We start from the raw sequence: 23,165 nt of genomic DNA, 5'->3' as shown, positions 1-23,165 counted from the left end.
GCGTACGTGAAACCAGCCTTCCTAACCAACCAACCAGCTAGACATATGTGCACACAGGAAGAATGCGAATGAAACCAAACACACCTTCACGTCGTAAAATAGTCCTCATGTAATTTCGTCGCCCGTCACCTTAATTACTCACCTCGTCTTCGAATAGAGCTATTTTAGCCATTTTTGATCACCAGCGGATGAAGCCTGGCAAAATTTCTTCTGTGTCCGAAAGGCATAAATTTTTAGTCTGCATAGATTAACGGATGGGATTATGTATGTACCACAACCACCACATGCTGCACAAATGTTGTTGGATAATAAATCCACCTTTGATGTCTGAATTTAAAGTAAAATATGAATCTGCAGTCACAACCACCGAGAAGATGCGTAAGTGGTTGAATTAATGATTCATGCTCTTCTTAAAAAAGAGACTTGATTATTCAGTCAACCAAACCAACCACCTTACTTAAAACGCATGCACACATACCTCGCAGTTCCTCCGCTATTACTTCCATCCAAATAAACTCACATCCACCCAAAGTCCGAGAGAAGCAACATTTTAACCAGGTTTACATACATAATTCTTCTATTGCAACTCGTAAGGGTTGGACCAACCTACCAAACCAAACCAACATTCGTACTAAATATGTTGGACCAGGCGAAACCTGCTTCTTTTTCTCAAACCCACAAAAGCGTCGTCGTCGTCGGTCTGATACGCGCACGCAAAAACAAATACCCAAAACTATGCACATGGTTATCTAATACGCATAGGAAGCAGGAAAATAAAATGGGCATCATCCGACTGATAAAGAATTCCTCGCTCTCTGGTTCATTAGACTTTATATTTTTGTATAATCCTTCCCATTCCTCCGTCCCATGTGCTATCGACTGAGCACAAATACCAACCCACAACAAGCAAAGTCAACACCCTGCGAAATGTATGGGGGTGAAGGCGTCATTATAATAGGTTTGGCAAAACAAGTCACATATAATAAGTGGCTTGAGAGGAGCACATGGATGGATGGATGGACGGACGGACTATTATGATCATCATCATCATCCTGCGGAGACTGAGACCTTTCTTCTCTTTATAGCCACGTGCTTCAAAATATAGCCTATTCTTTTTTGGACTACAACAATCAAACATTTTTTTTACATTCATTCCGCATCTCTTGGTCAAGTCAAGAAAGATGGAAATACATACGTACGCATTTATCGTTTGCACGTATGTACATACACACACATTGATACGTCTCAAAATCCATCCATCAGCCAGCCATTTTTTCAACTCTTTATTATTAATCGCTATAAAAGCCAACCTCTCTGCCTAAACGGTTAAGGTACTTTTAGGCATAATTCGTCATATTAGTACTGGTGGTCATTATATTTGCATTAACACTACAACCCTGTCTGCCAAAGTGGCAATAACAAGGAGTTGGTTGTACAAAAACTAAGCCAAAATTACAATCAATGCGATGCATATACACACTCGACAAATAATTGGACATTAATCTTGCACAATACAAGCGAAGGACAGAAAAACTTGTTCTCGTTTCCGATCAAGATATTGAGAGCAGCCAGCCGGAAGCAGATTCAGCAAGACCAACACCAACCAAAAATCCACGACGACGACATCAACAACAACAATGCAAAGCAAAACACAGACTGCATTCCGCAAGTAAAAATCTCTGTTCTATGTACGTACATGGCGTACATGGGTACATTTCTGTGTCATAATGCCAAGTACGCCAACACAGAAAAAAATCATTCTTAATTAATTAGCAGCAGGAGAGGTATTTCGAGCACTCAAAACTAAACTTGTTCCTATTCGCTGTATTTCATTTCATTTCATCCAACTCGAAGAGAAAAAAGCCTTATTCACCACTAATCGTTCCATGATTTATCCTCTGTTCAGTGAAGCGAATTGCGCAAGGGTTACATACATATTTATGCCGAACAAAAAGAAAACGATTAGTAGAATATGACGTGAACTATTATCAAGACCACAGAAAAATCCAAGCCGTAGATTACTTGCATTAGTAAAGTACTTGTTCTCTCACGGAGGGCAGAAAAAAGTTAATATTAGAACTTTAATTTTAACAACCTTCGGGATTACAGAATAGTAAATATACATATTATTGCATTGCATTGGGATTATTATTATTCCTACAAATTTCCGTACAGCGAGAAAATGACGAGCGGAGAGCAGCAATCTCAAAAAAGTGTGGAATAATCCTTTGCTTCTTCGAAACCTGTTCACCTTGAAGAAAACTTCTACTTTTAGTTTAGCATATAAACTCTCGCCAAAGCAGCAACAACTGCAACGAACGCACATATCTCGCTTTTACACCCGTCGTTGCATCACATACAACACGACACGGCAACCTCATAATAATAATATTCTTCTTCTCCAAACCTCATTGTTTTCTTCGGTATCAAATGCCAACTCATTTTATTTTGTAGATCACTCGAACGATAGGGAGACACCAGGCCGCGTGTTTCCTCTCTCTCACTTTTTCGTCTCCCTCACTTTTAGCCGCTTTTTAAAATGACATTAAAATTATTCCAGCCTCTCTCACGTGTATGGATTCACCTGGTTGGACCACCGCCGGAATATCAGCAGGGTAAATATTTATGTCGTTCAGGTTTAGTCGTAAGAACTTGTGAATTGGTGGGTGCGGTTTTGTAATACGAAACTGCTTGAAATAATACCATGACATTCTTCTGGACGACAAAATTCATGAGAACAACAATATGCAGATATTGGCGTTGTTTTCATGCATGCATCGACCCCGGCGGTATCATTTATTCTTCTTTGGGGAGACATTCCATTGTTGTTGCTGATATTAAGACTCCTCATACAGGACAATATGTGAATAATATTGGGATTTCGAAATACTCTGCTAAAAAGTAAAGTGCTTTCTAGTTGGTTGGTTTAGGAAACAGCCAGTGGTGGTCATTAGAGGAGGATGAGAGATGGACGGAGGAGGTAATCTGTTACGTTTTGTTGCATGGTGGTGGGTTCATCAGTCCAGATTCCAGTCTCAGAATGTACTTTCCCTTTCCTCTGCAAGTTTTTTACTCATTTCCAACCAAACTTAGTGTATAATGCATGGCTCCAATGTACGTACGTAGTAGTGGGTAGAAAGATAAGTACGTACGTGAACCAAGACATGGGAACATTTACAACAACCAACTCCTACATACTATCAAGTCGCTTAATCCTGGCTAAAAATCCATTTCTGCTCGTTGTTGGACAAAAACTTGTCCACGCTTAAAAATATATACGTGGTTCAACTCACAGCATTAAACTGCATTAAACAATCTTCATCCCGTCCGTCCGTCCGTCCGCAATCATATTCATTCCTGGTTTATATTTTGTTGTTATATTATTATTATTACCACTGCGACGACGACTGTTGTATTATTACTGCAACTCGGTATGTATAAATACTGCATGGTGGCTGGCTTGTCAGGTACTCTGCACGTCAAGAAAACCTGGAATTCTACCTGAACTCTTATTACGCTCAGCGCTATTATTAGTGGATGATCATATTACATGATACCAATTTTTCAACAATGTTTCGCAGGTCGACCTGTGTGAACATTCCTCACGCTAATACGAATCAATCCTGGTTGGGACTTTCCGTTTTCAGAGGAGGAGTCGTCATTCCATGAGGTACTTATAAATAGTCAGCCTCTTTCGAAAGAATTAAACCACGTTGCAAAACTCGAGCTGAATTTTTACCTTGATTATGCTCAATGTGATTCGTTTTAATTGGTTTGAGTCCCGTAAATCTTGTCAAGTCTGCACTTATTTAGCTGCATGAAATTATATGCAGGGTGAGAAAGCATGGCTTGTATGTACAAGGTAGAAATACTTATTGTGAGTAATGGCTTTAAACTTTATGCGTAAATTTTATTACAATTCGGAAAAACGTGGAATGAATGCAACAATGTGAAATACTTATTATTCTTATTATGCTACACTTTATGTAGTTTGGTTGGTTATGCCAAATGGGCAGAACTGCATTTGTACTTAAAAGTGTCGTAAAGGGAGAGGAGGGCAGTTTCCACTCAAATGGTAGTAAAAATCATCCTTGTAACGGTAGATATTTGCGAATTTGTCTTGTCTGTCGCTCCCATCAAGAAAAAATTATTTCCTTTTCTGGAATAGCGCATCTCATCACCTAGTTGAGGAAGAAGAGCAATTTTCTAAACTAAACTAATTTTTTTACCCCTAATTTCGCAGCCAATTTGAACAATAACTATATAACAAAAGTATGTAGCATCCTCATATGCATGTACGAGTTAGTATCGAGGAGACCACAATATACGAGACGACTCACTCAATATGAATATGACGACGACGCCTTGTTGGATATGGATTGGGTACGATTTTTGTAACCAAGTTCAGATTACTTGGTCCGTGACCGCAGACTTTTGTATTTTATGCTTCACGAAACAAATGATGTAAAACAATTAATTTACGTCACAAAAGTCCGGAGCCGTTCATTTATTTAAACATTACACGTCAAACAAAACTTTTTTGACAGGGAAGCGTTTATGAGACATGTGGACTGCACTTTAAATATATAAGAGACTGACGGGTTCATATTAATTCGAAATATGAATTTTGTAATATATCTGACCATTAGAAAATCTGTATTAAAATATGGCTTTGAAAAATTGCTTTCCATGCAATTTCATGCATTCGTTGTTTGCTAATTATTAAGTTATTTTGTAAAAAAAAATAGAAGAAACATTTGTGCAGATTTTAAAAAGAGTAACTTTATTCAAAAACAAGAAGAATAATAAAGTTTGGTCTGTTAAAATTTACATAAAAATGTTGAACAGCTTAAATAACTGCAATCGATAATTCCATATTTTGATGATTCAATTTGATTATCTGACATCATAAACTTTCCACGAAATTATCCTCCCTGAATCACTTGCTGCTGCTGCTGGTACTCGTTTCCAACTTTTCCTGCTCTGGTTCCACGGTCATTCCACTCAACATTCGTAGCGTGTTCGCCGTAAGGGCTGCGAGTCGACAGTCCTTCTGCAACAAGCCAAAACCTCAAAATTATTAAAAATATGTGTGGCCAAATAAGTGTCTGTAATCTCGCCTGCTTAGAAGCCGCATCTCCCAACGCAAATCCACCTCGAGTCGAAAGATTTCTGAAGATATTGATACCTTCGAGGCTGAACTTTTTCCAGACGGAGGAGGGTTGATGAATTACGAGGCGCATTACAAAAACGTCCCTCCACTCGGTCAAACTCTGCATGAAATTGCAGATCCAATTATTAGACGGATTTATTTTTTTTGCAAATGTCACCCACCTCAGTCGCTTGGATGGAAAACACGTCCTGCGACCCCAGCTCAAAGTGAGGCCAGGGCATCAACCTTTTCGACGTGCAGTACTCCCAGGGTCGCTCGGCCAAGTCGAGCAGGACGCTTTTCCCTCGTCCACTCCCAGACGCAGAAGGGACTCGTCTATACCGACCAGTGGGGTCTTCAAAGCTGACCTTTTGTTGCTGCTGCTGCTGAGATAAAGTTGACTTTTCTGGACTTTCCCCTATATTTTTTTCAAAATTAAGCACCATTTAAAGTTTTTAAGTAGAGCGGGTCTTATATATACCCGATCACTTGCAACTTCGGCCTGAAAATTGTCTAAAATGAGTTCTGAAATCTCAAATTTCTGTAGAATACTAAAAATATATCTAGCCCAACAGATCCAGGAACAAAGAGGTCTTTAATCCATTATCCACTTTGCATTTAGCCTTTTTCTTCACACCCGCCGTTACTGATTTTTTGGAAGACTTTGCAACTTCAATGTTAATTTTCTGCAACCGGAACCAAAATTTACTTAAAGTATCGACTGTTTCCCAAAGCTGGAAGTATTCCTTCTTACACATAGCCCACATTTTTTTATTGAGCGAAGATGAGGCGCGTATGTAGGGTTTCCATTTTTCGACGCCAAACTGATTTTTTTTTCGATCTCTTGCTTGATAGTTGTTGGATTGTGGAATGGTCCAAGGTCGGTCTAAAAATTACATTTTCTATTTAATAATACTCCTTGATGAAAGGAATCAGACGGTCTATCCCCCATTCCTGAAATCAAACTTGTGCTTCCTCACAGCCCTTTTTAACTGAGGGGTCCGAAACGTGCCCAAATTGCCCGAACGCCAACCAAACCTGAGGTTTTTTGAGAAATTTCGAAAAACATTTGAATTTCTGTACGGTTTTCAGTTGGGAGATATATTTCCCATGAAAAATTGCCTTCCCGGAGTTTCTGTTACGTTTTTAAGAACGTAGGACTCGTCGTCAGTGACCAACTTTTTTGGTGAGATTTTGTTGTAAAGCTTTGGAGGTCCTGCGATTACTATTTTTTCTTCAGTCCCCTTTGTTTTGCTGGAGATTTCTTTGCATACGCTTTGACCCCCATTTTATAGGCCTTAATATGATACAAGTGGTTTGTATTAATCTTTGACTTCATGGCCGCATCAGGCACCGACGTGGATGGAGAATTTTCTTAAACAAATTTTTCGTTTTTCATTTTCAGAGGAGTCGAAATGATAGTTTTTTCTCATCCTGCGTATTTGGGGTTGTCATTTTCGGATTCTCCATACTTTTTTATGTATGTCTTAATTTTTGCACAGCCACATCCCTCTCAGTTAAAATGTAGTCAGGCCTTCAACGAGTCAATGTCGAGCAAGTTTTGGGACTTACAAAAACTTATTTCCCGACTTAGTCGTTTTGAAATTGTGTAGGAAATTTTGCTTTCGAGGAAAACTTATGAAATTTTTGGGACACGTAGCCAGATATATTTACCTTATTCCACAATAATTTCAGATTTCAAAACTTGTTTTTGACCATTTTGATACCGAAATAAAAAGTGATCGGGTACATATAAGACCCGCTCTATATTTACAAATTAATTGATATCCACCCACCCTCAATAGCTGCATGTCTCTGTAACACGCTCTGTCCAGCACTCTTACCCACAGCACATCTCTTAACATAGACGGAAATGAAGGCCGAGTAGAAATTGGTAAAGACAAGTTCCCCCAATTGACTACCTTGACTAAAGTGAAGATCAATAATGGATGACCCGATTTTTTTCACCCCACCTCCACCACACCCATCCAGACAACAATGTGTCGGCGTGGGGCCCTTGATCGTGAAGGGGACCACGACTTTCTCCCCCATCGAAATATTAATATGCAATCAAGACTGTTCACATGTATGAAAAAGGAAAGTGAAAGCATTGTCATAAAAGTTTGGTCGATTCTTCTTCTTATGATCCGTACCAGTGGCCCCTCCTCGTGAGCAAGCAGCTGGACTAGCCTCGAAATCCCTTCGGGCACCAGGAGAGGTTCCTTGAAGGAGCGAGACCCTGTAGTGCAGGCAACCTGTAGAGCTCGAATGTGTTCCTCCTCAAAGTTTCCTTATGTGTGATTATTACACAATAAGTGAGGCGAAGTGAAGGCAGGAATGCGTATGTGATGTTGTTATGCGATGTGATGTGGTGGACTTTTGTTGCTGTGGGCTCTTCTTTCTTCTTCAGCAGCAGGTTCCTTCACTTCCACAACAGCCTATATGCCCAAGGTTGCTTAGTTTGCTAGCCCGTTTGGAAAAATGGTTGTTATTATTTTTGCTCAGAAATAAGTGTAATTTTTTAGTTGTAAAAAGTATTGTGATCCGTGACATCAAGTTTTTCGAGAGGAGAAAGTAAAAAGAAAGCGCTTAAGATATAGTACGTGTGCGTATATGGAGGTAAGTATACATTGCTCTTAATAAATATAGCTACTTTGGGTATTAAGATTAACACTGCATGCTTTTGTGCTAGGATTAGCCAAGTTGGGCCAATTAGACGAGAAGGTGATCATGGGGATGCGTGATTTTGGTTAAAATGGACAAGTGACGAGATGCAGACTTTCTCCGTGGTCATCGTCGCGTTGCTATCGTGGCTGGTCGGGGCCGATGTGGACCTCTGTCACCCACGATGCGACTGTCTCGACACGACCTTTTACTGCAGGCGACGAAGCCTTCAGCACTTTCCCCACGATTTTCCGAACTGGATGCAGAATTTGTGAGTGGAGAAAGGAATAATTTTCAAAAAGTATGTACATTTGCTGTAGGTTTTAGTAAAATTTATTTCTCGTTGTTCAGAAATATAAGTGACAATAGTATTGGGAACATTGATGGAGAGGATCTCGTCAAATTGACTGGGCTTCAAATACTGTGAGCCATTAAAGTTTAGAAGAATCTCAGCATTGACGAGAGATTTTTCTTCTAATAAGTGTTTGTTGTAGTGCTGCTGATGGAAATAATTTGACCGATATTCCTCGTCCTCCTTGGAACATGGAACAATTAAGGGAACTTAGTTTGTGAGTTGGGTGTCCTGTCATTGTGATATTTGTGATACATCATTTTAGTGGATTAGCAATATTAATGTTGGTGAATTATGTATGTATGTATAGGTCAAGAAATGCATTGTCAACTTTAGACCGAGGTGCTCTTGCCCGTTTCACAGCTCTACAGGAATTAGACGTAAGTCGAAACCAGATAAGTGTCCTGTCAAACTCGTCATCATTCCCAACGTCGGATTCTGTCCTTCGAACGCTGTGAGTTTTAATGCGATTCAATCTATGTATGCATTTTTCATGTACGAAATAGCATTCTTACGTCAATTTTATACCTGCAGAAACTTGGGACACAATCAGATAGAAAACCTTGACGATGGGTGCTTTCATGACTTTGTGAATTTGATTGAACTAATTCTAACCCGAAACCGAATACGATCTCTCCCAAAAGACTTGTTTTCAAAAAATATTAAACTCGAAAAGCTGTAAGTTTTGGCTGTGATTTTGCTTACTGAATTGATCACAGATTCTTAAATAAAAACCTTAAAATTTCTGCAGAGACCTTAGTCGAAACAAATTGGAAGTGTTGGATTCCCTCAGATTTCAAGAACTTAATAGTTTGCAAGTTTTAAACCTGAGGCGAAACGGGATACGAAATTTATCCGATGCTGCTTTTTACGGCTTGGACAGACTTCAGCATTTGTAAGAGTCTTACTCTAATCGATGAAAAATTAATATTGATTATGATCAGGAGAAATATGTATTTTTAACGCAGATATTTGGATGGAAATCGAATTCAAGTAGTCGAGCGACGCTGGTTATACGGCCTGAGATCATTGCGAACGATGAACCTTAGTGTAAATAATATAGAAAAAATTGAGGACAATTCCTGGGACGGGATGGAGGAACTTCACTGGCTGTAAGTATAGTGTCTTCTTTGAACTGAATATTTTCTGGATTTGCATTATCATAAATGTTATGATTTTCAGGGATTTAAGCTTTAATAAATTATCCTCGTTGAAAAAAGTCAGTCTTGTCGGCCTACATGGACTTCGGCTCCTTGATTTAAGTAATAACAAGTTGTCAACGCTTGGAATGGAGACTTTTCTTTCGTTGCGGAATCTCGAAAATTTGTGAGTTTTTTCATATGACGAAACGTAAAATGTGTTTTTATTTGTATTTCAATTTTATCATTCAGAGACTTGAGCGAAAATGAGCTGTCTTGGCCAATCGAGGACACACCAGCTCCTTTCAAAGGACTAGTCGACTGCAAAAGTCTCAATCTTGCTGGAAATCGTCTCCAGACCCTTCACTCCGAAGCACTCAAAGGTCTCGTCTCTCTCGAAGTGTTGAACATTAGTTCCAACCCGATCAAATGGCTTCAACCAGACACATTTGTAAAGTTCCCTTCCCTCAACATCTATATCCACAATGTGACCACTTTCATTTGTGACTGTCACGCCACATGGTTGCATTCGCGTCTCCGAAAGTTTCAGCAGCTAGCTCCCAAGTCGACTTGGAACACGCATAATAAACATGGTCGAAACAGACACCGGGACACGGACCAATTATCAAATATTTTAAACAATAAGCAGAGTGAAACCAAAAATTCGCCGCAATGCAATTATCCGCTTGCGACAGGGGACAATAAATTTTTGACGGATTTGCTTTTGCAGAATCTCACATGCTCGGGTAAATAGCTCATTACTTTCAAACTCTATCTGTACTCCGGTACTTTACCAAGAATGGAATGAATTTCAGAAAAATCCACCCGACCCAAAGTCATTCGTCAGCCGGTGACTCAAACATTCCTGAAGGAGGGCAACGGTTCTTTGCTGTGTCTCTCAGAATCACATTCCACTGCACCGACAACCATCCATTGGCTGAAAGATCATCAGAAGATTCCTGTTAACTTGGTAAGACTGGCAATACATTTAGATTACAAGGTTCAAGGATAATATGTTTTATGGGTAATTAACTTTAGGCTACAGCCATGAAGAACTTTGACCGGGTCGAGTCCAACGGGTTTCAGTTGATCAATTCCTCACTCGATTTCTTCAACGTGAGTTGGTCAGACGCTGGACGTTATCAATGTGTAGCAGAAAACATGTTTGGTGTTACATACTCGACAAAGGCAAACATCACTGTGCATAGTAAGTTGGATTATTTATTAGCAAAGATTATGGTGCATGGCTAATTAATTCATACTATGATTCCAGTTTTCCCAACTTTCGTAAAACGACCCTCCAACGTCACTGTTCGATTAGCAAGCAACGCCAAGTTAGAATGTGCCGCGAAAGGTTTTCCTATTCCTGAAATCGCCTTTCAGAAAGACGGGGGTGAAAATTTCCCTGCGGCGTTGGATCGTCGATTCCACGTCATGCCGAGCGACGACTCCTTCATGATTTTAGACGTCCAACTGATCGACATGGGAAGCTATTGTTGTTCTGCAAAAAACTCTGCCGGAGAAATCAAGGAATGTGCCAGTGTCACTGTATACGGTAATTTTGAAGATAACTATTTACAGTATGACATATAAATAATTTATCAATTTTATGATGATTTAGAAACACCTAGCTTTAGCATTAGCATGAAAAACGAGCGTGTCGTGCAAGGGAGCAGCACAGTTCTAGAGTGCATTGCGAATGGGTCACCTCGACCGCAGATTGTCTGGAGCAAAGACAACGTCATAATTCACATTGGGGATGACAACTCTCGGATTAGATTGAAGGAAGATGGTTCCCTCCTGGTCATAAAGGACGTTCGGCTGTCTGACGGGGGTCGGTACGAGTGCATCCTGAGTAACGCGGTGGGAACGGCGAGGGACTTTTTGATCATGACCGTAATTCCGAGTAAGTTCATCAAGATATTATGAGTCCATAAATAACCTATTAAAAATTATGACTGTCAATTATAAATTTCAGCCGGCGGTTCGGAGATGGTGCACTGGAGTTCGCCCGTGATGATCATTGCTCTAGCAATTGTTGCAATTTGCTGCGTAATTACGGCAATTTTTGTTGGATTTGTAGTCATTTTCCGCGACAAAAGGGAACGAGTTTCAACAAGGGCGCCAGAAATTACCATCAGTAACAGCAATAATACCAATGCTCTTTTTGATGACGTCAACGATAATCGTGGGGGAATGGAGCATCCCTTTATGCAACAATTGTCCCGCATCACTTTCCCAGATTCGAGTAATCATTCTTACAGTGGGAAGGATAGTGGGACTGGTGACGACATTCCATTGGAGGCAGAATCCATCGGACATTACCCAGAGCAAGGTTAGTTACCAGTTGACAATACATTAAGTCAACCATATTTCGACACTTGTTGTTCATATGCTTATCTGTTTTAAATTAATCAGAGTCATTAATGGGACAATCCATCCGAGGCGAATATTTTTCCACATTTTACGGCCATCAGAAGCATCACTATCCCAGCAATAGCAACGGATCGTTGGGAGGAGGAAGTGGGGTCAGTTCGCGGGGGCGTGGTTCTCTATCATTGCTGCGAAAAGTGGCAATTCCAGTTCCACCTGTACTCATTTCATGCGATGAAATCCCACCCCTTCAATCAGCTATAAATGTCCTCTCTGAACCTGAAAACAACCGCACGTGTGTCAGCGTTTGTAGTAGCAACGATGCTCAAAGGTGAATAATTTTGTAACTAAATTTTGTAAGCATTTTATTTATTTATCATATGAATTTTCCCTACAGGCAATCTGATGAGGATAACTCATCTTTAACCACCAGCCTAAACTCACGCACGGAGGACTCGGCACTTCCTCTCACTCAGAACAAAGAAATTCTCGACGAGGACAAGTTTGACGTTGTCAAATCCGTCGAATTTGTAGAACCTCAAATAATCAAATCTGTGACGACAGCCGTTTAGAATCTCGCCACGACTACTCTACTCGTCCGAATCAGTATTAACTGTGATAGTTGAATATACTTATTATCAAATCCAACCCAGTGACATAACGCCAACATTATCAATCATTATACATTATTTAATACAATCAGTTTTAGCCATATGTAGAAAAGTTTAGCTTTAGTGGAAACGAAGGATTTCAAGTATTAAAAATAATCACTGCCCTGTGTGATCTCCGTTTCGTGAGACTGAAAAAATATATAGTTGTGACCATCTACATTTACATTCTTATCTAATTGTGACTTTGTTTGTATATTATTTTGTACATAAATTCTTAGAAAAATGCTGAAACGAAAGTATGAAATAGATATCTTAGTACAAACAATATGTGTAGTATTTTCTAAACCGTGGCCAAATAAAGGAACTGAACTAGTAGATATAAAAGTTGTGATTTCACCTGCAAATTTTAATGAAACGCGTAATTGTTCAATTGCTATTATTATATAGTCATTCAAAAGTCGAGAGGGTTCATAACCACATAGAAATTTCCTACGATACTTGACCTTTAAATTGTCACCAGATTGGATTTTGACCGGCCGACTCGTGCATGTGCATAATGATTATTGTGAAGATCAGTCCAGTCCAGTCCACCCGGTACATTGTTATTAATAATGATATTACGATCATTATTACGATGTGAACGAGCAATTACGATAACCAACTGCTCATTATTCTCACTTATTTATTATGACAAGCCCGCGTCCATTAGCAATTACCTAATAATCAAGATCATTCATTCGCATGGTATCATTAACCCACAACAACATTAAGCAAACCATTATTATGACGAGTGAATATAATAATAGTATAATAACAGTAATATAATAACAGTATAATAATAGTATTATCTTATTCCATGGAATACCCAACCATCATCATCTTTGTCCTACATACATATCTACTTGTATCCAGTTCCTCTGCACTCACTTGGTGTGTCATGCATATACAAATACTTGTATCTATTTGCACAAATAATTAATTATAATTAGCAACCAATTGTCTCCAGCACGAATTTTCTTCCAATTTTACATATGTATGTTAAGTACACCAACCAACAAAATTAACCAGCCGTATAATTAGCAACGAGCTGAGCCTCTCTGAAGTAAAATGCGCATTCATTCATTCACCACCATTAAGCAAGCATTCAACTGTGACATATTTTATCATATTTCTGACCCTTGTTACTTTTAGTGTCTCATTATTCATGGTTTCGTGGTATAGTCGTGATACAGCAATGCCTTTAAGTAAAACCAAGTTAATGTCTGGCTGGGTAAAGCACTTGGCATCTAGAGGAAGTAAAGCATGAAATGTATGTATTTAGCGTTTTCTTTTTTTGCATGGAAGCAGGAATCCAGCCATTCCATACTAAATACTTACTGGTGCACGTTTGAACGCCTTTTGAGGACACATGCACCCAAACCCAAGCCTTCCATACAAAACCAGCTCGGAAAACGAAACTGGAGCAGAATTGTCGGGTGGGAGAAAGTCATGTGTGTCTTAAACACGACTCTTCTTCCTCTCCTACTTCCTCCTCCTCACCCGACCGACCAAATGTCGAGGCCAAGAGAGGAAGGGTAGCAGGAACCCTCTGATTTATGTGCTCGTCAATCCCACTTTACTATTCCACACTCAATAGTACATACATATTCGTATTTTTTATTTGTATATGTACACAGTTAATTTAGACATGGGATAGAAAGAGCAGGTAGCTAAAGTCTGTAAATAATACATAAATAACCTTTACCTTAATTCCTCTCTCTCTCCCTCGCTCTGGCCTAGTCCCGTTAGTCACTTCACTACCAACCAACTTGTACAGTTGTAACTTAGAAAAAAAAGAGATTTCGTTCGTTAAACTGTTAAACGCATTATTCTGCATTCATCCATCGCAGCGAAATGTTTATCAGAGATACCCGAACCCACTTTTGGCTGGTGTCATGGCATGCATCACAAATTAACCGTGTTGTGGTGCCACTAACTAACTGACTATTAACTATTTCGTCGTATCTATTATCACTACTACCACCACACCATTACATTATCAGCATCAAACTGTACAACAGTCAGACGTGTAAAACCTTCGTATCTTGTGCTTCTCATGACAGGTTCAATGTGGCTGATGTTGCTGTTGCAGCATTAGTTTAGTCAGTTAGCGATATAGATAGCTGGTTGGCAAAAAACTTACCATTGAATCGCGTGATTACGTTAACTGTGATAATTTGTGAATACACACACACATGGATCTCGACAACTCGACAGTATTAAATAAATGGGAGAAGAAGAAGGATAAATAAATAAATAAATAAATCAAGCTAAAAACCTACTGTAATACTCATAGAAGAAGAGGGGGAAGAAATCGCTGAGCGAAGACATCACCCACCACACAACCGACAACAATATCAACTTGATGTATCATGTACCATTATATTCTTAAGTACAGTATAATTGAACAACTAACCGATAACAATAATATTAATGTTGAGAAAAAGGCGGAGTAACACATTTATAAATATTCTAAACGGCTTGGGGAATATTCCAATACAATGAAGAAAACTCACACCGGAAGAGTTTCTCTTGTGAAACGAAAGTGTCCTGGTCCTGAGTAAAAATTTTAAACTATTATTTATTACCATGTGTGATCTACTTTAGTATTGGAAATATTGACACGATATTGTGGTGGTTTTTCACACTTTCTTCTATACCATGCGGATAATAAAGGAACAATTAGTAAGAAAGTGACGACGACGACAAGGATACTCTTCCAAAAAAAACGGGACACGATCCTCGGTGCCAATTTGCTTTGGTGGATTTTCACCAAAGTCACATCACTTAATAATAAATACGCAGGAATAGGCTACTCATCATAATAGGTATGTAATGCTGAGTTGCTAAAATTTGCATGCATACGTTTTTTTGCATGTATTTGCATATGTATGAACAAAGTGACACAAGTGACTATGACATTCACATTCACAGCACAATCTGTAGCTACTTAGGTTTATCAATGCCAATATTAAGTTGACTAACCTTACTGAGAAATGGCAACTATGAAGACGAAGATCGCGAGTTAATTATCATCGTGGTGAAGGCTTACTTATTTAGCGTATTTACTTATTTAGCTTTCCAGGTTTTGTTGGCTGCAGGCCATTAGTTTCTTAATTGTTTATTTATGTCGCTCTTCTTTGTAGTATTTTTGCTTATCAGGTTTCGTATCATAGAAGCAGCTGACTTTCATAAACAAAATACTTTTAGTCGTGCATGTAATTCATTCCATGTTCATGGACCGGATGACTAATCCCAGAATAAATAATTGTTCAATTTTCGTGAGCAATTCAGTATTAGTACCTGTACAAGTGATTGTAGGTACTTGCATTGTATGCAGGCATTGCGTAATATGGGAAATCATGAAATACAATTTTTCCTCATAGTAAGTAATAAGCAATTGCAATCAGAGTTCACTCTCTGCCTAAACTCATCAGGGTCAGGTTCATATGCGTACCTATTTCACACGAGTATAGTGGTTCTAAAATTTGAAATTCACACTATCATTTACCTCAATTTTACTAAACATAGGATTTACGGGAATGCAGAAATTATAGTTCGGCAAAACTCTGAGCAATCCCTCGCACATTAAAAAAATAAATAAACACTACAATTTTTGCCTACGACGACACTTGAAAAAGTTTGGAGATTTTCCTCCAATTGGGTTGAAAAATAACGTGAAAGTTAAAAATAACTCTCGCCTGTAGGAATTTACTGCTAAACATGGACACATTAAATGTAGAACAGTCATGTAAATATTTTTACTTCGTCTTCAATTGACTTGTTCTTCACTAAACGGCGCCTGCATGCAGATTTATGCGAATAAATAAACCCAAACCCAATTTACTTTTTTTTTGCTAATTTTACTACATAATTACCTTCCCACAGTTATACATTTCGTCTCATACACTACTTCAATTCAAGTCACGCTGAGGGGATTACTTGGTTTTTAGCATACCTCAACATATGTACATAGAAATATATATATAAATGTCCACTCTATGTACGTACAGGTTTTTTGGCATTTGCTATGTAAAAAATTATCAGTTGCTACAAGAGAGTAGTAATTTCGCAGAGCGTAACGTACATAGTAAAATAATTTACGAAACGAGATTCAGATTGCAAAAAAAGCCAACTAAAAGCAGTTCTGCAGTCTTACCCATGAATTACGTACTCCTGTAGGTCGTCTCTTTTGCTACTCACAGCATTCTCATTCTAGAAATCGCAACTCATTCAGTCGTTCATTGTAACTCTTTCTTGCACAACCTTTCTCGTCTTTGAGAGGAGTGCAGTTTGGTGTCCTGACTTCTTTTTATCAATTTTGCCAAAAGTGTGAATAGATGTAAGTTTATATATACATACGCCTTCACAAAACCTTTATTACGCTCTTTTGTGCAATTAGTGAATAGTACAAGGTCTCCGTTTAATATCATCTTTCATTCATGCAAAATTAATAATAAAACATAATCCTAAGCCAAAAGTGCCGAGTGCAAAAGGCTTATGAAAAGGATAAATGCAGAAAATTCATTAGACAGACCCTCGTTCGCTATCTATATAGCTAGGTACGCTTATTAGATGAAGTAATCCAAACAGGTGAGATTTTTAGTATCCAGGATTTGTTTATGAATTTATCTTGTACCACAGTTTAAGTGGACCGTGCTCTGGAATGGTATTTATTGTGAAGTCATTTATTTTAGCAATAATGTGGTACTATTAGATACATAAATATCTAGTGGTTGGTCAGTCAGTGGTTGTTGAAATATAGGTATTTAGCTCTCTCTGGTTAGTACATATGCATGTACATAAAGTGGGCTAAGCACTTTTCAATCTGGGCTACTCTACATGTCATGAATTATTCGAGAGTAGAAATCGATACACAATTTTGCAAAAATGGTGAACACATTTACCAAAAGTCAACTTTATTCCAAACTTACTCAAATATTTACTCTTATTGGCATTTGCTTTGTCGTGACTTTTGTTGATCGATATGAATAATATGGCATTATGGAAAGATTGCATGTTTTCAGTTTTTAGATGCCCTGTTGTTAAAAAAGTCACACACACACATAGACAAAGACGGTTTCAACACTTAAAACCACGACTGCTTTATTATCATGGTTCGTTAGTACAGACAAGCATAATATGGGCAATATTTACATGCATATGCTGTGCGAGTAGTGCTTCGTTCACATGTCATGCTAAAATTTTGATTGGATTAATGGGTAATGGTAATAGCATGCATGCCATAATACCACCTTTTAGAATATCACTTAAAAAGTGATGCGCAATTTTGAGTCGTTTTTAAGCAATATAATTGTTTAATAGTTGACATTCTTCCATTATTTCAGATCCTCAAGCTCCATGGAAACGAGAGTCGAGGCAGTAGTCAGGAATTCACTAGGAGTGAACCCAGCAGCGGCTCTACAATCTTCAAAAAATTACCTGGCACCGATTAGTATATAAAATTATCGAGTTTTTAAAATTACTTAGCAAACAATTTCAAAATGGGAAAACCTGGACCCATTTTAAGAGAAATTTTCAAAGTCGGAGAGCGACCTTTCTCCGTCTTTTTATTTCAACACCAGCTAGCTTGGTGTCCCCAAAAAAAGGGTATTTGAATAAATTAATTATTGCAACCTTGCATGTTGTAATCTATATATTGACTAAAGTACAAATGAATTTCCAGGTGGCGAGGACATGTCAGAATGGATCAATGTGAAGCTAAAGGACATTCTCAGTGCGGAAATAGTACACAAAATGGGTCCTCTCAAGGGCGAATCAAACTGTTGTTTCCCCTACTCACCGACCAAGAAGGGGATTTCTTATCCGTTTCAAGTTTTGCAAATCGCGTATGCTCAAATGACAAATAAGGATTCGGAAAAGTGGACGGATGTCAGACTAGAATTGAAGCATAATGACTTTACCATTCTCACGAAATGGGCTCAAACAATCCAATATTTTTTAGCTGGTACGATTTTCATTATTTTGCGCACGAAAAAAACACTTGGTTTTAAGTAAATATTTTAGTTAACATTTCTTATCTATTTGTTGGGACAGAATTCGATAGACCCAAAAATTTGCTGTTCTTTGTCAACCCGTTCGGCGGGCGAGGAAATGCTGTGAGCATTTTCAACTCTCTAATGCAACCCATCCTGCAGCTATGTCAAGTCAAATCAACTGTGATTCAAACCAAGCGACAAAACCATGTGTCCGACGTATTGAGGGCGATGAGTGACGATGAACTGATGTCGTACGATGCAGTCGTGGCTGTCGGTGGAGACGGGACGATTTGTGAAGTGGTACAATTTCAGCTTACTGAGGAGGAGGAGACGATGGCTGATTAATTAGTACTGTCTTGTAATTATATTTGTATATATTCAACAGGTCAATGGGCTGTTAACTAGAAGACTGAACAACTTGACAGATTCAGACTTCACACCAGCTCCAATTCCTGTCGCCGTAATTTCAGCCGGATCCACGAATGCTGTTGCATACACTCTCCATGGGACTGATGATCCGCGCACCGCAATAATCCATATTGTTCTCGGGAGTCCAGTACCTCTGGATGTGGCCTCAGTGCACAATGACTCTGGGCTGCTAAGATTTATCGTGGGACAAATGTCCTATGGGTATCTAGCGGATTTGATGTTACGATCAGAAAACTTGCGTTGGATGGGACCCCAGAGATACAAATACGCCGGTAGGAAGAACCACACTTACTCTTAAAAAAGTGACTAATTATTACTAGATGCATACGTTAATTAATATGTTTTTCTTGGTACAGGTTTCCGAGAATTTCTCAACCACTCTACTTACGAGGGAAGCATCGACATCAGACCCGCAAGTGAGGAATGTCGCAAGATTCCGTCACAATGCAGCGGCGATAAAGGCTGCGAGGACTGTATTTCTCTTGACAGTATGTCATCAACTTCTCAACAATGGAAGCGAATCGAAGGAAACTTTGTCGGTGTTTCGGCTGCAAATATAAGTTTACGCAACCCCATGACCCCACTTGGGATTGCACCATTTGCTCATTTTGCTGACGGATGCATGGAGCTCATATTGATTCGAAAAACCTCAAGACTTGGCCATCTACGTTATTTGCACCGGACGACGGGAGACAGCAGAAGAACGGTGAGAGAGAATTTAATAAATATCTGGCTTTAATTTGGACCATATAATTTTAAAATGATTAATGCGTATCACAGTTCGCATTACCATTCGTGGAACGCTACCGTGTCCGAGAGTTCGTATTTACTCCCATGCAATGTAACACCAAACACCTGCAGCAGCACATTACACTCGACGACGTTCCTCCTCGACAACCGGCATCCTGCAAATGTGACTTTGGACAGGAGAAGACGCACAGCTTTTGGAACTGTGACGGTGAACTATTGTTCCAACCCTCAGTCCGTGTCTGCGCCCATTCTAACCTAATTCAAGTCTTATCACGGAATCACAAAGATCGCGAGCGGACTAGGTCACCAAGTTCGGGGGACGGAAATGACTACTCTCAGTGTGCCACCGTTTCCTCCTCTTTGTCATTTACGCAAAGTCCGAGTGCTGCAACGGATGAAGAAATTGACGCGTCAGTCATTATGTTACAAGATGATGAGTCAAACAACACGTCGTTGAACGACGTACGGTTCTGAGTAGTTGTGTGTAGATGAAAATTACTTACCATAGTATCATGATCAAAATTTTTAATGAAGTTTTTTTAAATGTGCAATGATGGATGTGGAGAGAAACTTGAATATTTATACTACTATTATTACCCTATTATGTAATACCCTTCCAGTGTCATTAGTGGGTCCACGATCTAACATGCCAAGTATACAACACACGAGAACAACAAACATTCTATTCTACATTCCGAAATCAAATTGCTCACAACAATCCATCTCAATATAAACAAACCTCAATATTATGTGCATACCTGAGAAACAATGTTATATGCATATAATTCATAGAAATATATTTATATTATCCCAAAAGTCATTTGTGTAAAGTGTTTTATTAATGAATTTTAGAACTGCAAGACGACATTCATTGAATGAATTTAAATATATAGTTATAAAACTAAAGCTACAGAGCTACACAACAGACAATTAATTAAAGCAAATTATATAAATAAATTGTTGTATGATCGACCATACTACTTTTATCAAATTCTATGAAAAGTTATCAATAAATAATTGATACATTAAAAAACTATTAAAGATATTTATTATCGTAATTGGCTTTGAGTTCATACTATTAATATTACATCCAGCTAGATGGTAAAGTTACAAAATCCCATAGTTGATTACACTGATGATTAATATTTTACGATAGGAAGCTTTAAAACGAAGGGGGGCCATGTAATTCACGATGACATCAACTTTACGATGCATGACTAGGGTGACACATGCAGAAGATCACAAAGTAATGTTAGTGGCATGTTTTACGATAGACGTTTATTTGCACCAAGTAACATGTCAACTGCTTCCGCAAAATTTTCGCAGGTAAAATCAGGCTTGATTCCCAAAAATTTTGTTTCATCATCAGGTAGATATTTTCCTGTCCTGACTAAAATGCCAGTCATTCCAGCCTGCTGTGCACCAAAAACATCGTCCCTGACATCCTAAAATGTTTACAACAATGTATTTAGTTATTAGCTGTCTATAAAAATATTCTCATTTTTATTTATGCTAATTGCATAGATTTTCTCACATCTCCAATCATCACGGCTTTACTAGGATCAATGCAACCAACATAGCTAAGAGCAGATTCGAAAAAAGAAATTTCTGGTTTTCCAAAAACTTTTGCGGTTTGACCAGTTGCGTATTCCAATCCTGCTACGAAACATCCTGGTCCCATGTTCATTCCGGACGGGGACATGTATCGTCTCCCTTACAATTTTTCATACGTCATTAAAAAAAATAACTAAATTTCTTGTAAAAATGGTGTGCTAAGATTAACACCTGCATGCACAGCTATTATTGGTCCATCTTTTTCAAGTATCAGCCTAAAAAATAAACACAAAATTAATCTCACACATATATTTTCAGAGTAGAGATATTAAATTTTCTACAAAATTAATACCTCATAGCAATGTTTAGAGTTTCGTAACAAAAGTCCTTTGGAGACAATCCAACAACAACACAATTAGGATCAATTACGCTAATCCCTTCGAAATCCTTCTTGGCTTCTTCTTCTATCAACAGCATTGGCCTCAAACCTATTATAACGATGGAGAAAATTGTTTTTTTTTGCATCTGGTATTTAAAAGTTGTATAATGATTAATTAATTAATTAATTAATTAATTATCTTATTCTTATTCGTATACCTTGTTTTTCAACGTGCAGTCTTGTGGCGCTCATTGAGGTGTAGAGCTCGGCAACGTGTATGTCGAATCCCAAACGAATCAAGCGTTCATGCAATTTTTGTTTCGAATCCTTTGTTGTATTCGTTACAAACAGAACTGTGAAACCGTGAGTCTTCAGCCTGAAATTAATTACCATGCAATTATGTTTAACACCCTAAATTTTAAATCTCTTAGTATATGCACAATTAAAAAATAGACAAACTTACGACGCTAAAGCTTCTACTGCACGAGGAGTGGCTTCATCCCCCACATGTAAGGTCCCACTTAGGTCAATCAAGACAAATTTCTTACCGGTAAGGTCAGATTCAGATGCCATTATGGTTAGATGAAAACTTCTTAAAAATTAACTTCGTAAAGTAAATGTAAATTTTAAAAAAAATAAAAAAAAACAACTTGCTACTTTGACATGCGTGCTATACAGCAGGATGGAAATTAATGAATTTTCTTTGTAAGATGTCCACTTTATCTTAATCTTTAGAAAACAGTATTCTATTTACAAATTGTAAATTACAATTTTACTCCCGGGTGGCCAGAGCATGTAAATTCTCGTATTAGTAAAATATGAATTTCCGTCCAAGACGGAGTATGGTGAAAAAAGCTCACATATGCACATGCAATGAGCTTATAAAAACAGCTTGAGAGAAATATACGGAAAATTATTTTCTTTTTTACTGTGTATAACGAAAAATATACAGCTGCAATCACAAGAATAAGTGCCTTATCTTTAGGTTAGTTTTATTGCAATGACTTCATTCCTTTCCGTTTCAACTCAGCCCTGGCCATGTCGATTTCTTCCAAAAGCTCTTTCGCAGCATCTGGACAATCATTAACTTTCAAAGTTCTGTACAAGACTGTAGACACTGAATACACCTGGATGACACAAGCCATTATTAAGTTACCGTTGAGATATTCAAGTATATAGACATGCATTAATTTAATATGCTTACCCCAAAAACAACAATTGCCCAAAACGGAAGTGGGCACAGGAAACATTTGTAATACAATGTGTTCGAATTCGCATATGACATCAAAACCAGCCACACGCCTATTCCGAGAATTAGCTGGAGCAAAGATCTGATTAATTTGGTCATTTTCCGAAATGTCCAGAAAGAATTTGAAAATCTGTCAAAATTCACAAACAGGAAAGATAACATATATAATGACTACATAAGTCAACTGAAATCTAATGGTTAAAACATAATAAAATTTTACAATATAAAAATTCACTCACCTCAAACCTCACCCCTTATTGATTTACGATTTTTCTATTTTTCTTATTTACTTACATGTGGCGTTGGAGGAATATGATTGCACATGTGAATTGTGAATGTCAATCGTCTCAACCGGTGGTTCTCTCGTTTCTCAAAGTGCTGCAAAATGGGGCAATTCGATTTTGTCTCACTTTTCCAACCAAAAGTCTCATTTCTAATTTTAATCTTTTCCTTTATTAAATTTGTGAATCTTTCT

The 23,165-nt window shown here is 38.2% G+C and overlaps 4 protein-coding genes across 6 annotated transcripts; 2 read left to right on the top strand and 2 right to left on the bottom strand.

Annotated features, from left to right (window-relative positions):
* Positions 1–4,542: 4,542 nt before the first annotated feature.
* Positions 4,543–7,548, bottom strand: LOC118436042. Its single transcript, XM_035852984.1, has 4 exons — positions 6,949–7,548; positions 5,335–5,570; positions 5,121–5,273; positions 4,543–5,053 (listed from the first exon to the last, which is right to left on the bottom strand). Exons 1-4 carry the CDS (start codon positions 7,202–7,204, stop codon positions 4,940–4,942), a joined length of 759 nt encoding a protein of 252 aa, XP_035708877.1. The 5' UTR covers positions 7,205–7,548; the 3' UTR covers positions 4,543–4,939.
* Positions 7,549–7,551: 3 nt separating this feature from the next.
* LOC110850904 (leucine-rich repeats and immunoglobulin-like domains protein 3) lies at positions 7,552–12,675 on the top strand. The gene is made up of 17 exons (XM_022098506.2): positions 7,552–7,771; positions 7,845–8,087; positions 8,168–8,239; positions 8,311–8,385; positions 8,479–8,622; positions 8,703–8,846; positions 8,920–9,063; positions 9,137–9,280; positions 9,351–9,494; positions 9,560–10,053; positions 10,123–10,277; positions 10,346–10,514; positions 10,581–10,862; positions 10,929–11,213; positions 11,286–11,642; positions 11,726–12,011; positions 12,078–12,675. Exons 2-17 carry the CDS (start codon positions 7,924–7,926, stop codon positions 12,250–12,252), a joined length of 3,234 nt encoding a protein of 1,077 aa, XP_021954198.1. The 5' UTR covers positions 7,552–7,771; positions 7,845–7,923; the 3' UTR covers positions 12,253–12,675.
* A 1,270-nt stretch (positions 12,676–13,945) lies between these two features.
* On the top strand, positions 13,946–20,537 carry LOC110850691 (ceramide kinase). Of its 3 annotated transcripts, none has more exons than XM_022098199.2 (7): positions 13,946–15,158; positions 17,679–17,940; positions 18,017–18,298; positions 18,388–18,629; positions 18,715–19,030; positions 19,115–19,464; positions 19,539–20,537. In XM_022098199.2, the coding sequence occupies exons 2-7, from the start codon at positions 17,835–17,837 to the stop codon at positions 19,980–19,982; spliced, it is 1,740 nt and encodes a 579-aa protein (XP_021953891.1). In that variant the 5' UTR covers positions 13,946–15,158; positions 17,679–17,834; the 3' UTR covers positions 19,983–20,537. The 3 variants fall into 3 exon arrangements, with proteins under 3 accessions (XP_021953891.1, XP_021953892.1, XP_035708609.1); XM_022098200.2 differs by lacking the exon at positions 13,946–15,158 and adding an exon at positions 16,553–16,672; XM_035852716.1 differs by lacking the exon at positions 13,946–15,158 and adding an exon at positions 16,717–16,923.
* Positions 20,538–20,539: 2 nt separating this feature from the next.
* Positions 20,540–23,028, bottom strand: LOC110850692 (haloacid dehalogenase-like hydrolase domain-containing protein 2). The gene is made up of 8 exons (XM_022098201.2): positions 22,930–23,028; positions 22,646–22,820; positions 21,905–22,568; positions 21,660–21,817; positions 21,415–21,550; positions 21,294–21,337; positions 21,043–21,221; positions 20,540–20,953 (listed from the first exon to the last, which is right to left on the bottom strand). Exons 3-8 carry the CDS (start codon positions 22,012–22,014, stop codon positions 20,774–20,776), a joined length of 807 nt encoding a protein of 268 aa, XP_021953893.1. The 5' UTR covers positions 22,015–22,568; positions 22,646–22,820; positions 22,930–23,028; the 3' UTR covers positions 20,540–20,773.
* Positions 23,029–23,165: the final 137 nt, after the last annotated feature.

The sequence above is a fragment of the Folsomia candida genome, unplaced genomic scaffold, assembly GCF_002217175.1.
Source record: "Folsomia candida strain VU population unplaced genomic scaffold, ASM221717v1 Fcan01_Sc006, whole genome shotgun sequence".
NCBI classification, from domain to species: Eukaryota; Metazoa; Arthropoda; class Collembola; order Entomobryomorpha; family Isotomidae; genus Folsomia; species Folsomia candida.
The sequence above is the reverse complement of the archived record's forward strand: the minus strand, read 5'-3'. Positions and strand labels throughout refer to the sequence as shown.

What these genes read in the sequence shown, in the direction of transcription:
- LOC118436042 (XM_035852984.1), bottom strand. Translation starts at nt 7,204, where the DNA reads ATGGGGGAGAAAGTCGTGGTCCCCTTCACGATCAAGGGCCCCACGCCG. An exon ending in TTTCCATCCAAGCGACTGAG is followed by an intron (nt 5,274 to 5,334) that starts GTGGGTGACATT and finishes AATTTCATGCAG; the next exon opens with AGTTTGACCGAGTGGAGGGA. An exon ending in GAGATGCGGCTTCTAAGCAG is followed by an intron (nt 5,054 to 5,120) that starts GCGAGATTACAG and finishes GGCTTGTTGCAG; the next exon opens with AAGGACTGTCGACTCGCAGC.
- LOC110850691 (XM_022098199.2), top strand. Translation starts at nt 17,835, where the DNA reads ATGGGAAAACCTGGACCCATTTTAAGAGAAATTTTCAAAGTCGGAGAG. An exon ending in ACGGGACGATTTGTGAAGTG is followed by an intron (nt 18,630 to 18,714) that starts GTACAATTTCAG and finishes TATATTCAACAG; the next exon opens with GTCAATGGGCTGTTAACTAG. An exon ending in CGGGAGACAGCAGAAGAACG is followed by an intron (nt 19,465 to 19,538) that starts GTGAGAGAGAAT and finishes TGCGTATCACAG; the next exon opens with TTCGCATTACCATTCGTGGA.
- LOC110850692 (XM_022098201.2), bottom strand. Translation starts at nt 22,014, where the DNA reads ATGGCATCTGAATCTGACCTTACCGGTAAGAAATTTGTCTTGATTGAC. An exon ending in ACTCTAAACATTGCTATGAG is followed by an intron (nt 21,338 to 21,414) that starts GTATTAATTTTG and finishes TTTATTTTTTAG; the next exon opens with GCTGATACTTGAAAAAGATG. An exon ending in AATAATAGCTGTGCATGCAG is followed by an intron (nt 21,222 to 21,293) that starts GTGTTAATCTTA and finishes AAAAATTGTAAG; the next exon opens with GGAGACGATACATGTCCCCG.
- LOC110850904 (XM_022098506.2), top strand. Translation starts at nt 7,924, where the DNA reads ATGCAGACTTTCTCCGTGGTCATCGTCGCGTTGCTATCGTGGCTGGTC. An exon ending in AATATTAAACTCGAAAAGCT is followed by an intron (nt 8,847 to 8,919) that starts GTAAGTTTTGGC and finishes AAATTTCTGCAG; the next exon opens with AGACCTTAGTCGAAACAAAT. An exon ending in AGTAGCAACGATGCTCAAAG is followed by an intron (nt 12,012 to 12,077) that starts GTGAATAATTTT and finishes TTTTCCCTACAG; the next exon opens with GCAATCTGATGAGGATAACT.